This window comes from Electrona antarctica (assembly GCF_951216825.1).
Source record: "Electrona antarctica genome assembly, chromosome: 4".
NCBI classification, from domain to species: Eukaryota; Metazoa; Chordata; class Actinopteri; order Myctophiformes; family Myctophidae; genus Electrona; species Electrona antarctica.
This window is the reverse complement of record NC_136809.1, coordinates 41,356,338-41,371,844: the sequence shown is the minus strand read 5'-3', so window position 1 is coordinate 41,371,844 and position 15,507 is coordinate 41,356,338. Positions and strand designations below refer to the sequence as shown.

Here is a 15,507-nt window from a genome sequence, read left to right as displayed (position 1 = left end):
TGAATAGTTTTGATGAGAGCTATTTGCAGATGAGTCATTTGCATTTTCATGTAATTTATTCATCACGCCCACAGTATATATTATAAATCTCTTTAGCTTAGTGTGATGTCTAAATGCCACAGATATGTATTCATTTAGAAAAGAGCAATATCGCCAACATTCTTAAACGTTCATGTCTTCTGTAGTAAGTCTCTGATATGAAAAGGAAAGAGACATTTAGGGAACCTGATCCACCAGGACCGTGTTCGGTCGACGCTCTGAAGAGGAGAGCACACTACTGCCCGTCTGGCTTTATACGTCTGCCAAGCCTGGCATATGGCAAATAGCACACACACACACACACACACACACACACACACACACACACACACACACACACGCGCACGCACACACACACACACACACACACACACACACACACACACACACACACACACACACACACACACACACGCGCACGCACACACACACACACACACACACACACACACACACACACACACACACACACACACACACACACACACACTCACTCACTCACTCACTCACACACACACACGCACACACACACACACCTGTGCCTGTTCAAAGCCATTTGATGCTCATTTTTAACTGATTGTCAGTGCTTCTTGTTTACAGACATACAGTACACGCACGCACACACACACACACATGCATACGCTGTAAATATAGTGCAAAAAACAACCCCCCCCCCCCCCCCCCCCCCACAGCACAGCGGGAAAGAGAAGCAGCCGCTCTCTACTGCTTCTGTTCACAAACAACCTGACATCCATATCAAACACTGAGCTCCTGGAATGACATCTTTTACACGCATTCATCTTCAGTTGAACAAGTGTAGCTTTTCACACAGACGCGGAGTATCTTTAGTTCTGTGTCGATCCCTAGAGATCCACAGCAGCTCCTCTCTTTGTCTCTCTCTCTCTCTCTCTCTCTCTCCTGTACAGGGACAGTAGACATGCACTGTAAGCATCAAAAGGATAGGCTGTGTTGTTTGCTCCTGTTAGATGTTTGCATGCAGTTCCAGTCTGAGGTAGCACATTCCTGAACGAAAGTGACAGATATTAAGCTCAAGGAATTGCGTAAATGTTAGGTGACGTGTTGAACCACTGAATGCAATGTTTTCTGCAACAACAACAAAGTAAATCGGCATTAAATTAACTTTTTGTAGTTTAGAAATACCCCAATTGCCAATTGGAATGTGTTCACCTCATACAATTGACTGTGAAGTAAACAAAAGCATAGTGCGACCAAGACGTGTGGTTCTCAAACTTTTTCATGTTAAGGACCCCCAAATTAATATGCATTTGGCCGCAACCCCCAATAACCCCCAATTAACAACACAATGCATCGCATGGCATTGTGTTGTGAGCTTGTAAGCCCTAACCACACCAAAGGGTCGAGGCGGTTTTAGCGCTGTCCCTGCGGTGTGATATGTGCTGTTGCACGTCCGCGCGTTGACGCGCGTCGTCCCTAGTGATTCAACGCATGGAATTCAATGGCCCAAACCACACCAAAGGGTGGAGACGGTTTTAGCGTTAACTCCTTGCAAACATTTGGACCCAAGGAGTTGCATGGTGACCCTTTGGTGTGGTTAGGGATGTATCAGTGGTTAAAGGGATAGTTCACCCCAAAAATATATATTTCTTCTAATGATTACTCACCCCATGGGGATACAAAGGAGAAAGGAGTCTACTTCTTTGTCCACTAGTCAAAGAGTCTACTTTGTGTCTCCATAGGGAAAAAATATCTATGACTTCAAGTCTCCATGGGGTGAGTAATCAATAGAAAAAAAGTAATGTTGGGGGTGAACTGCAGTATCCCATTAAATTGATCTTGACGCTATACTGTATTAGTCATTTTGCTGGGGACCCACTGGAACCCCAAAACGGATCCCTGGGGGACCCTTTGAGAACCACTGACCAAGACGATAGATCACGTACATTTCTCATTCCGGTGTCAAATAGCTCTGAAAGATGTGGGTCTATTGGAGAATGTGCAGTATTCCACGTACAACTTTTCAATCTATTTGGTGGTTCATCTATTGAAGGCCATTGATGTATTAATTTAGCAGCCAAAGTTATTATCACAGGAAACAGCCTGTGGCTATAGTGGAGTTGTCCCTCGCAGTCAGTTCCAAATTGAAATCCAAAATGATTGCATGGAATTATTTGAAGCAATTAAAAATGATTTCAAAACCAACGCCATTAACAATGTGCCACTGTGTTCACCGCCTCGTTGTCTTCTGACACAGTTCTGTTATTGACCTCGCATGAATGTCTTTGTTTTTTTGTTTGTTTTTTTTTGCCCCATATTTCGTGCTATCGTGCCTGCTTATTTCAATGTGCTGTGTGCGTTGTGCCCTTAATGAGACCTCTATTCCATTCTCAGTGGTGGAAAGTAAGTACATGTACTTAAGTACTGTACTTAAGTACAATTTTGAGGTATTTGTACTTGAGTATTTCCAATATCCAATACTTTTACTTCTACTGCACTACATCACAGATCCAAATATTGTACTTTTACTCCACTACATTTATTTGAAAACTTTAGTTACTAGTTACTTTGATTAACCACTTCAGCCCAGCCCTATATAGATATCGGCCATTTGAAAATAGCTGATATTTCAAAATACTTTTTTTGAATTTTGAAAAGTCGGAATGGGACGTTCTGCATAATGAGTAGTTTTACTGTGGTACTTTAAGTACATTTTGATGTCAATACTTTTGTACTTTTACTCAAGTACATTTTGAATTCCGGACTTTTACTTGTAACAGAGTACTTCTATATTGCAGTATTGATACTTTTACTTAAGTAAAACATGTGAGTACTTTTTCCACCACTGTCAATTCTCTTCCACTATAGCTCACATCATCATAACCTTTTGGGTGTGTGTGTGTGTGTGTGTGTGTGTGTGTGTGTGTGTGTGTGTGTGTGTGTGTGTGTGTGTGTGTGTGTGTGTGTGTGTGTGTGTGTGTGTGTGTGTGTGTGTGTGTGTGTGTGTGTGTGTGTGTGTGGGTGGGTGTGGGCGTTTCGTGCGTGCGGGCGTGCGTGCGTGCGTGCGTGTGTGTGTGTGGGCGTGCTTGCGTGCGTGTGTGTGTGTGTGTGTGGCCGTGCGTGCGTGCGTGTGTGTGTGTGTGTGGGCGTGCGTGTGTGGCTGATTCCAGTACGACCCAGAGAGTACTGGCTTCATCAGTACGGAGAGGTTCAGAGACCTGCTGGAGGCCCACGGGTCGGAGCTTGACCCCCACAAGCTAGAGGTTCTGTTGGCTCTTGCCGACGGAAACGCAGATGGAAAGATCTGCTACCAAGACTTTGTCAACCTGGTAAGATGTTTAGACCTTTCAGTGCTTTTACACGCACATGCTATGGACTCTAGTGTCCATGTTTACAGGGGAAGGGAGACATAGTGTCCATGTTTACAGGGGAAGGGAGACATAGAGTTTGTTTGCTGGTTACATACGGTGGTCGTCATACAAACTTGACAAAGGTCCTCACACTCCAAAGTTACCAATCATTGAAACTTGCACATTGTCAGTGGAATATTGCTGACACACCCACATCAGGAACGCCACGTGACTAAAGGTGGCCTTACACTAGCCGACAATCGGGCATTTTTGACGCTCGGGGGGTGCCCGACCGCTCAAAGCGCGATCGGGATCGGCCCGATCAACTTCAAGAATGTTTGATATTTGCTCTGCCCCGCTCCGATTATCCTGTAGTGTGTGGTGCTATCAGATTTCAGATTGAAAAAAATCGGCTAGTGTAAGGCCACCTTTAAGCCAGTTGTTCTCAAGGACCCCATGACTCTGAAAGTATACAAATTGTCATATGGAACCAAATGGACCCGTGCCATCTATCTGCATTAGTGCAGTCAGTGGGATTTTCCAAAATAGGATCAATGTTTATATCGGTAAAAGTCCCAGAGAATGTGTTCACTATCTATGTGTTTCCCTCTGTGAATCATACGCGTCCAATGCCTCCATGTCCAAGATCAGCTTTCCCACAGGAAGATTCTTGTTGTGTATTCTCCATTAACAATCCCCTTGTGCCACTTTCAGTTTCAGTTCAGTTTCAGTTTCACATTCACCTTGTTGCTTTTACTTGCACCAATACGCATGACACACCAATCAGCATGACATGGCACAGAGGGGGGGACAGTAATGCTGCGTTCACATGGGCAGATGCAAAGATACAGTCTACCACTCATTTTCAGTGGAAGCCAGCGACATGAAGATACAAAGATACATCCGGCGTTTGTAGCTGCTGCAAAAGATACAAACTTCAGCTACAAAGATACAGATACGCAGTGTAGTTTTGCATCTTTGTATCTTTTGCATCTGCCCGTGTGAACACAGCATTACAGGTTAAGTGTCTTGCTCAGGGACACATTGCTGAGGGCTGGAATCGTACCTTGGCGGGCCCCATTAAGTAAGTATGCCTTGCCGAGCCATGAGGCCCACAGGGCAGGAGCCCATCTCCTGTTTCTGTAGCGTGAGGCAGCTTGATGTACAATACACCTCCTGGACATGATAGTATGTCGCAGCGTCTTTGGTATGACCCGGCCGGGGATTGAAACCCAACCTCCCAGTAGGGCAGACACTCTAACCACAATGCCACTACTGAGCTTAATTTGCAATGACAAAATCACAATTAAATGTAATATTAGTATTTGTAAGATAATTGATCATAAAATGATCATGATGGCGACATGCAGCGCCTGTCGCCATCGCGTCTGCTTGTCTTTGGTTTCTCTCTCTCTTACAGTCACTCACTGTTAATCTCATTCTAATGGCCTCATTTGCACACTGTTGTGCGTAAACAAGCCACATTCTTCTCTCATCCATCTAATGTTATCTTCCTTCAGTCCTCGTCCCGCTCCCACTCACTCTCTCTCTCTCTCTCTCTCTGTCTCTCTCTCTCTCTCTCCGTCTCTCTCTCTCTCTCTCTCTCTCTCTCTCTCTCTCTCTCTCTCTCTCTCTCTCTGTCTCTCTCTCTGGTCTTCCTTCAAAGCTGTCTATTGTGTGACAGTGGGGATGCTTGGAATTTTTTTGTCTAAGAGGTCGCTTGTCATTGGTCCAGCACAGTCATGTATATGGGCCATAGGGTTGGGCCATGATACTGGAAGTGGGACAGTGAGGATTATTTGGGAGTACTGCACGCGCGCGCGTGCGTGCGTGCGTGCGTGCGTGTGTGTACTGTGTGTGTGTGTGTGTGTGTGTGTGTGTGTACTGTGTGTACTGTGTGTGTGTGTGTGTGTGTGTGTGTGTGTGTGTGTGTGTGTGTGTGTGTGTGTGTGTGTGTGTGTGTGTGTGTGTGTGTGTGTGTGTTGCCCCCACGTGTATTGCAGAATTTGAGAAATACACATTGTGATGTGTGGCTTTTTTTTTTAAAGTTTACAATAAATATTCAGTTTGGGTTTAGGGTTAGAATTAGGCATTTAGAAGTTGTATTTAGTGTTTAGGAGACAGAGTTATGTCTGATTCATCAGTTGTGCAACGCAGTGCTACTTTGCACCAAAAAGAGTTGATCCGCAAGCACACAATGCATCTCGCCGTGGTGCGTTGTGAGCTTGTAGATACAGTAGGCCATTTTTTCGGCTCTAGGGTTATGGTTACATTCACTGTAGCAGTCACGGCAGAGAGGAGACATGAAGGGTTATGGTTACATTCACTGTAGCAGTCACGGCAGAGAGGAGACATGAAGGGAAGGAGAGAGGAGACATGAAGGGAAGGAGAGAGGAGACATATGAAGGGTTATGGTTACATTCACTGTAGCAGTCACGGCAGAGAAGAGACATGAAGGGAAGGAGAGAGGAGACATGAAGGGAAGGAGAGAGGAGACATGAAGGGTTATGGTTACATTCACTGTAGCAGCCACGGCAGAGAAGAGACATGAAGGGAAGGAGAGAGGAGACATGAAGGGTTATGGTTACATTCACTGTAGCAGTCACGGCAGAGAGGAGACATGAAGGGAAGGAGAGAGGAGACATGAAGGGAAGGAGAGAGGAGACATGAAGGGTTATGGTTACATTCACTGTAGCAGCCACGGCAGAGAGGAGACATGAAGGGTTATGGTTACATTCACTGTAGCAGTCACGGCAGAGAGGAGACATGAAGGGAAGGAGAGAGGAGACATGAAGGGAAGGAGAGAGGAGACATGAAGGGTTATGGTTACATTCACTGTAGCAGTCACGGCAGAGAGGAGACATGAAGGGTTATGGCTACATTCACTGTAGCAGTCACGGCAGAGAGGAGACATGAAGGGAAGGAGAGAGGAGACATGAAGGGAAGGAGAGAGGAGACATGAAGGGTTATGGTTACATTCACTGTAGCAGTCACGGCAGAGAGGAGACATGAAGGGTTATGGTTATATTCACTGTAGCAGTCACGGCAGAGAGGAGACATGAAGGGAAGGAGAGAGGAGACATGAAGGGTTATGGTTACATTCACTGTAGCAGTCACGGCAGAGAGGAGACATGAAGGGAAGGAGAGAGGAGACATGAAGGGAAGGAGAGAGGAGACATGAAGGGAAGGAGAGAGGAGACATGAAGGGTTATGGTTACATTCACTGTAGCAGCCACGGCAGAGAGGAGACATGAAGGGAAGGAGAGAGGAGACATGAAGGGAAGGAGAGAGGAGACATGAAGGGAAGGAGAGAGGAGACATGAAGGGTTATGGTTACATTCACTGTAGCAGCCACGGCAGAGAGGAGACATGAAGGGAAGGAGAGAGGAGACATGAAGGGAAGGAGAGAGGAGACATGAAGGGTTATGGTTACATTCACTGTAGCAGTCACGGCAGAGAGGAGACATGAAGGGTTATGGCTACATTCACTGTAGCAGTCACGGCAGAGAGGAGACATGAAGGGAAGGAGAGAGGAGACATGAAGGGAAGGAGAGAGGAGACATGAAGGGAAGGAAGGGTGGAGAAACGAGCAGCAGGAGAAGTGCGAGAGAGACAGATGGGCTTTTATTTGCAGCTCTGTCTTTCCTCGGCACCGCAGCTCTTCCATATAGCCGTCCGTCAGTGTGATTGCCAGTAATTGCCTGATTACAGTTCACAGTCGCATTCTGCACTTCCATGATTTTTCTCTTGTCCTCTCTCACTCATAACCTGCTCTCTCTCTCTCTCTCTCTCTCTTCCTCCTTCTATCCCCCTGTCTCTCTCATTCTTAAGGTTTTTCTCTCTAATGTATTTTCTCTCCCTTTCTATAACATCAGTGGTTCTCAAACATGTCAAGGACCCCCAAATTGTTTAGCTGCAGAGCTCCATTTGAAGAGATTTTGCATCAGGGATCTCCAGAAGAGAAGATTTGTCTCATAAATATTCAAAAGGTTCCACAATAAAAAAAAAAAAAAAAATAGCAGATCTACATTCTACAAGGCCACAACGCATCACGATGCGGCGTGTTGTGGGCTTGTGGATTGGCTGTTTTTTATACAACAGGCCCGTTTTTATTAGCGACCTAGTCATGATTGACTGCCCCCTAAGCCAATGGTATAGTCTGGAACGCTGCCTAAGCCAATGGCAGTCTGCACCACTCGTGTAGCCAATCACGTAGTAGCGACCTAGTGATGATTGGCTGCCTCCTAAGCCCTGTCGTGCACCACGGAAGTCTGGCAACGCCGCACCGCAGCCACTCTAGACCGCAGCTCGACGCGACAACAACTGCTAATGTTATGAGCTAACTGCATGGACAGCAGGAAATATATACACATTTGTATTTGTATATGTTTTTAATAGCTGAAGCATAACATAGCGATGAAGTGATAAAGCTATATTCTAGTTGTGGACCCCCTGAAACCCCCCATCCTGAGGGGACCCCCCATCCTGACAAGCACTTGGAATTGTAGGAGTTGAGGCATTCGATTTTGTTTGACTCTGTTCCATAGATAAACATTGTGAAAATATCAGATATACAAGTTTGCAAGGCTTTGTGAGCTTGTAGATCAGCTATTTTCAACATTTGGCCAATGTTTCAATAGTATATTTTGTCGATTACTATTGATGCAGTAAGGTGCGGCAGTGGCTGAGGGGTAGAGTGACCGGATGGGGTCTACAAGGTTCCCAATTCGAACCCGGGCTCCCCCAGAGTTTTTTTTTTCCAACAATGTATTTATTTTCCTTTTTTACACACAAATGACAATACAAATATACAAAAAAACAACAACAATGAACAGTACAAGACAATTACTGATATAAAGAAAGCAAAACAACAATAACCAAAAACAACAACAAAACAAAACAAAAACAACAGCACTACTCCTCTTCAGCTCCATCCATTAAATGTGACAAATTATTGTTCTTTATGTATCTTATAAAACGGCCCCACACCTCCTGAAACATTTATTGTTTGTCCTTAAGAATGTATGCAATCTTTTCCAAAGGTAAACATAAAGACAATTCCCTGAACCACTGTGTAATACTTGGTTTGTCTGGCCTCTTCCAGGTCAATGCTATCACTCTCTTAGCTTGTAAAAGACATATAAACATTTGTTCATTACGCTTTATCTTGTGTCCCTCCGGATATAGACCGAGCAGGAAGAACTTTGGTTCTGGTACAATATTTATTGACAAAATCTTCTGTATTTCCTGCCCGACCTTCCCCCAAAACTCCATCAATTTTGGACAGGACCATAGACAGTGGAACAATGTGCCTCTATCTTCACCGCATCTGGTGCATACATCTGGAATATTACAATTATAGGCTCCCCCAGAGTTAGTGTCGAAGTGTCCTTGAGCAAGACTCTGAACCCCTAATTGCTTCCGATGTGTAGGTTGGTGCCTTGCATGGTTTCCTCCGGCATCGGTGTGTGAATGGGTGAATGTAATGCACAATCTCTGTGTAAAATAGCTCGAACCAGTGCTGATTATTTCGTTAGGACCCGCTACAGTGGTGTTCGATACGAACTTAACCGGGATGTGGAAACCTCTACTTCAATGCTCTACGATCTGCTTAGCCATTAGCCAGTTATTCTGTCTCATCTAGAAGACTCGTACCCAAGGTAATACAAGCCATTCAAGGTAATACAAGCCATTCAATGTATATGGGTTGTAAAGCCAGATACCTTGATTCGTATATGTTGACCTGTTGGAGATACCGCGTGCGTTGCCTGAAATCCGGTTTAGAAGCCATGGGAGCCGCCTTTTATGCTGTGCCAAGTCTAGTGTTACGATGATGTCACCACTGTGTATATCCATCTTTGGAGTTTCTACATTCATCTGATGTCAGCGCTGGATATCGCTGTTGTCTCCATATATGGGACTATGGGTCATCCCATATATGGAACTCCTGTGAAAGCCTTCGCAACACTCTGAAAAGCGCCTTGGATATAGGCGCTATAAATTTACCAGTAATGCTCATTTTTCTTTTTGTTCCTTCTTTTTATTGTGGTATTAAAAAGGCCTTAAAAGTCCTTAAATTGTCACTTCACTGTCTTCTGGGGACCCCCCAAAAAGCATGTGGGGACACAGGTTGAGACTGTGCCATTGGTGTGTAACAGCATCAAACGGCATCCTCCTGCCTGGCCCTCACACCACCAGAGTGAATAGACGGAATGTCAGCCTTTCTCTCTCGTGTTTTATTAGAAAAGAGCAGAGGAAATGGCATTTGTGTTTGGCGTTTGAATGAGGATTCTACTGCGTTTGTGGACTATAGCTGCCCTGGTGGGGGGAGAACTGGGGGCTGTGTGTGTGTGTGTGTGTGTGTGTGTGTGTGTGTGTGTGTGTGTGTGTGTGTGCGTGCGTGCGTGCGTGCGTGCGTGCGTGCGTGCGTGCGTGCGTGCGTGCGTGCGTGCGTGCGTGCGTGCGTGCGTGCGTGCGGTCAGTAAGTGGTCATGGCAACTCACGGTCAATTTCCCACAGCTGTACGTCTGTCTCTGACCTCAAGTCTCATAATTGGCTTCCTATGAACTTTATCCGTTAGCGGTTAATGCCGATCCCCGTCATGATAATAAAAAATAAAAGACATCGGAGAGGTCCAGAGAAACTATATCAAGCATATGGTCATCATATAATATGATATATTGACATTGTTTGTTGTTCCTTAGATTTTCATTGTTCCTTTCATTTCAGTCCATATCTTTTTCCAAATTAAGTGATAGGTGTGTTATATTTGCAAGTGAAGCTTTATATATGATGTCATACAGTATATGCGATGGGTTCTTTAAAGCACTGGTTGTCAACCCTTTTCATTTCAGGGCCCATTATTTAATCGTCATTTGAGCCACGTTTGATGAGATTTAGCCTCTCAGACACAAAACTCAAGAATATTTTGTTGCCGTTGATCAAAATAACAATTCTTCTACATTCTCTAATATGTGTGTATAGACTTCATGTAAATTAAGTAGGCTAATGCAGATGTTTAACAATAATGTAACTCTTGAGAGTGTAAAATGAAACCAAATGGACCGCTAGGGTTTGTTTGATTTCATTTTACGCTCTCAAGAATTATAGATCTATAGGGGTCCATTTGGTTACCAACTCTCCCTCATTTACCTGAGGACCACCTGGAACCGCTTAACTGTTCACCGTATAAATCAGCCAGTGAATCCGAATCAGAAGACTTTATTGCCATGACATGTAAACATGTTAGGAATTTGGTTTGGTGGACAGCAGAGTGCAGTTACAACATTGGACAAGTGCAAAACAGGACAAGACAGTGCAAAGAATAGTGAAAAAAATAAAGTGCAGAGAGTTCAAGTGATCAGTTCAGAGCACAAGTCAGTCCATTCCACTCTGAGTGGGGGTGGAGGGAGGATAAAGGGGGGTCAGGGGGGGACACCAGCAGCGTTGAGGAGCCGGATAGCCGTGGGGAAAATGCTGTTTGAATGTCGGGCCTTCATAGTCTTTAGGGACCGCAACCTCCTGCCTGAGGGAAGCAGGGCAAAAAGACTGTGGCCTGGGTGTGCAGGGTCAGCCATGATCTTTAGTCAACTGTAGATTTAGTTGACTAAACTCTTATGGTGTTTAGTCAACTAAAACTAGACTAAAACTAAACTCGTATGGTGTTTAGTCAACTAAAACTAGACTAAAACTAAACTCGTATGGTGTTTAGTCAACTAAAACTAGACTAAAACTAAACTCTTATGGTGTTTAGTCAACTAAAACTAAAACTTTTCAAATGATAAAAATATGACTAGAATGGATTATTATTTTTCTTATTTTTAATTTGTTTTTTTCAAGAGACTAAAACTACATCAAAATGTGCAGTCAAGCATCAGCATCAGTGGGAGCTTGAAGCACTCTGTGTTCAGCGATCTCTTTTTTTAGCCGGCAAAGTGTGAAAGTGGATCATAATTCTACGAGGTGTTACGACACTCGCTTTCCCAGTCTAGAAATAAATGAATAGTGCTTTCATCATGGCTGTGACTCCAAGTGGAGGGCAGGCTGTACGTATGTGTGAATAGTGCTTTCATCATGGCTGTGACTCCAAGTGGAGGGCAGGCTGTACGTATGTGACGCCTGCAATCTGTCCCACTCTGGAGTCCCGACTCCTCAACACCCTCCTTTTGCAAAAGGAGCCTCATGAATATTCCTAATCTGGGGTTTAGCGAGGAAAAGAAAACGGGCATTCCTCAAATTCTCTCAGCATGCGTGTGTGTGTGTGTGTGTGTGTGTGTGTGTGTGTGTGTGTGTGTGTGTGTGTGTGTGTGTGTGTGCGCGCGTGCCTGTCTGTCTGTCTGTCTGTCTGTCTGTCTGTCTGTCTGTCTGTCTGTCTGTCTGTCTGTCTGTCTGTCTGTCTGTCTGTCTGTCTGTCTGTCTGTCTGTCTGTCTGTCTGTCTGTCTGTCTGTCTGTCTCCATGCGTGCGTGTGTGCCTGCCTGCCTGCCTGCCTGCGTGCGTGCATACGTACGTATAAGGCAGAAAGACGAGCTGCAGCTATGAGACAGTGTTTTGGACGAGGGGAAGGGCTTGATGGTTGCTAGGTGATGATGGAGGCATTCTGTTGCCATGGTGAAGTGGGAGGTGTATGTCGTGGCAGTGTGGTTGCTGTCACAGTTTGACTTACTGTACTGTGTAAGGGGACGAGGGCTGAATGTGACATGCTCTGGTGGACAGCAAGTGACTTCACCCATTTTCAATCTATCTTCATATAATTGTCCTCACTACAAGTAAAACAAATCTACTCTGTCTGTGGCTCATAGGAGGACTGTGGAAACCCGCCTACCAGTGACATCATCATTTAGCTATAGCTAACTATAACTATAGTTAGTTTCAAAACAGTTTAATTTTTATTTTATTTTTTTGTAAAACCTTTTCAGTTTTTTTATTTAAGTTAACTAAAATGTTTTACCCAATTCTAGGTTTTATTATTTTGTGGCGCTAAGATACAGAAGTAATACTGTAGATATTCACTTCATTTCTCTGCCCATTCCATCCCTCCCTTCATCCCCTCCCTTACCTCTCCTCAACATCATCTATGATTCCCCCATTTCAAGGACCCCCATAGTTCAAAATGGATATCTAGTGTTACACATGTGGGGGGAGATGAGGGCTATATCTTGCGCCACCCCTTACACATTTACTATTTAAAAAATATTTTAAAATAGTTCAAATAGCCGACGTGTCGATGTCGATGTCGATGTAGATCGGCTAGTTGAACTATTTGAAAATGTTTTTCAAAATAGTAAAACAATGGCAAATCCTTTTAGGGATAAGGGGTAAGTAAAAAAAATGGCAAATCCTTTTAGGGATAAGGGGTAATGCTGCATTCACATGGAATCAGGCAAGCGCTAGACGGCAAACGGCAAAACCTGCTGGACGGCACAGAGCGGTAAAAAGTTAAAATATTTTAACATTGATGCCGCCCTGCCGTAACCTGACTCCGCCAGATGGGGCAGCAGAGAGTACACTGGGTTCCCCCCCTCCTGCTCCCATCTGGGAACTCTCAGGCAGACTCTCTGCTGCCCCATCTGGCGGAGTCAGGTTAGTCCTGCCGTTACCGTCGCCGGTTCTGGCTGCCGTGCTGCCGTGCCGTCCTGTTACGTTTACTGTCCTGCTCCCGTCCACTAAAATGACATGCCGTCTTCTGTCTACTGCTTGCCTGATTCCATGTGAATGCAGCATTAGGGGTGGCGCAAGATAGGGCCCTCTCTGTTACTGACATTTTCACAAAGAAGTATTATCTTGTCAATTCAAATATTGAGTATATCAATACTGCCTACAAAACTGTCCCGTCGTCAGTCTCTGATGATAAACAGTCTCTGATGATAAACAGTCTCTGATGATAAACAGTCTCTGATGATAAACTGAAGTAGGACTCCTGTGATTTAACATTATGCTATTCTCCCTTATACTTTTTATTTGAATACGCATTTTAATAACTTTTCAATTTCATGTCCCCTACCTACACCCTCCCTTTACCTTTCTCTCTCCTCCGGCTCTTATCCCAGATGAGTAACAAGCGCTCCAACAGTTTCCGGCGGGCGATCCTCCAGGGGGGGCGTCAGCTGAAAGGCAGTGCCCTGAGGGAGGAGGTGGGTCTGGGCCTGTCCCAGCGGCTGGTCCGCCACGTCGCCTACGAGACCCTGCCCCGTGAGGTGGACCGCAAGTGGTACTTCGACAGTTACACCTACTGCCCCCCGCCCTGGCTCATCCTGGCTCTCACTATCGCTGAGGTAAAATGGATCAAAAAACACAGAACCATAACATAACACTCAAGAAGATAGAGATATTTTTGGTCATCCAAGTTGTAGAGGGCATCAACCTTATCCACATTGAGAAAGTACAATATCTCGGTCAACCTCTTTCATTTCAAGGACGCCCAGTTTGAGACGCGCTAAAATTCATTGGGGGTCTGTGTGGTCTAATTCAAGGTGATAAAAATAGCAAAAAAACAAACCAACCAACCAACCAACTGACGGGAAATGCATGTTTTCATAGTAAATGCGACCTGTGGTCGCAAAAATACTTTGATACTTACATGCCTGTCCACTACCTTGGAATTTAGAGTTTGGAAGCCACCGCACAGCATCCAGCTTGGTGTCTAATCTATAGCAGTGGTTCTCAACGTTTTTGGCCGGGGACCCCCGGAAATGCTTTGGCAATGTCTCGGGACCCCCGCCCCGCCCCCTCCCGACCCCCAATATAAATTGACTGCTACAATAACCTTAAACCATTTTGGGCGGGAACCCCTTTTGGTGTTTTAAGCATTGTTATAATTTAGCTATTTAAAAATAGCAGATCTACAAGCTCATAGCGCGCCACCGAGTGGCGCGCTACGAGCTTGTAGGTCTGCTATTTTTGAAAAATCGTGAAAAAAAAAAAAAAAAAAACGAAATATATATATATATATATTTTTTTTTAAAATAATTTGGGGAGCCCCTAAAATAATTTGGCGACCCCCCGAGGGGTCGCGACCCACGGGTTGAGAACCCCTGGCTTATGGTGTGTTGGTCTCCCTGTGTTTCCCTATAGGTTGTGGTGTTTATGTACTATGGCTTATGGTGTGTTGGTCTCCCTGTGTTTCCCTATAGGTTGTGGTGTTTATGTACTATGGCTTATGGTGTGTTGGACTCCCTGTGTTTCCCTATAGGTTGTGGTGTTTATGTACTATGGCTTCCAGTTGGACCGCTGGGTTCTGCAGGTATCCAGTCCGTCGTTCCTAAAGGGCCCGTTGCCTTACCACCCTCAGCTACGGGCCCAGGCCTGGAGATTCCTCAGCTATGTCTTCATGCATGCTGGGTGAGAGACCCAGTTTAATTTCCTTTACTTGACTTTATTTGTTTATTTCGACGGGACAAGCATATTCATGAACATTACAACCAAATGTAACGTAAATACACCGGAATTAGCAAAGATGCTATATCTGCTCAAAAATAGCAGATATACATGCTCATGGCGCGTCACTTCGTGCAGCGCCATGAACTTGTAGATCTTCTATTTTCGAAAAATCATGAAAATATGAATATACTGTATATGTATATTTTAAAGCAAATCTTTTTTTAACTCAAATCTTTATTTATGGCGGTCCCTGGAACAAAACATTTATTTATGGCGGTCCCTGGAACAAAACATTTTGAGATGGGTGTCCGTGGGCAAATACTGTGCATATTATAATTGTGGGTGTCCTTGACATGAAAAAGTTTGAGAACCACTGCTATACGTTTTTCAGAAAACTAATTTAGAAGACATTTTGCATTAAGATTGAGGATAAACATACCTTCTCCCTCTGAACCCAGGTGAGACCTGGCCAATGGCCATCTTTAGTTCATTTCATCGATTAAATCCCCGTCCAGCCGTGAAGGAGGGTGTAGGTTAAAATGAATAGAGCGCTGAAATGGGAAAGAGCGATGTTAACTGTGCGGAAATGCTCAAATATGAAAGCTTTAATTTAATAGTGAATATTAAAAATTAAAAATATTAAAAGCGCAACACTCGTATGACAAAGTATAAAAATAGGGCCTAAGTAAACTTTCAGAATAATATATATGAAGTATTTCAGTGTGTGAGACCAGGCCAGATCATTCAAGTTTAATACTTTCTTT

The 15,507-nt window shown here is 44.4% G+C and overlaps 1 protein-coding gene across 2 annotated transcripts in view; it reads left to right on the top strand.

Annotated features, from left to right (window-relative positions):
• The window catches only part of rhbdl3 (rhomboid, veinlet-like 3), a gene marked incomplete at its 5' end in the record, with an annotated part of 78,970 nt that overhangs the window by 34,708 nt on the left and 28,755 nt on the right, over positions 1-15,507 (top strand). Inside the window, 3 exons of one of the 2 annotated variants that reach the window (XM_079499051.1) lie at positions 3,186-3,344; positions 13,414-13,638; positions 14,556-14,704. In XM_079499051.1, the coding sequence (XP_079355177.1) occupies positions 3,186-3,344; positions 13,414-13,638; positions 14,556-14,704 (533 nt within the window). The remainder of the gene's footprint in view (positions 1-3,185; positions 3,345-13,413; positions 13,639-14,555; positions 14,705-15,507) is intronic. The other variant, XM_079499052.1, reaches the window with a different exon arrangement.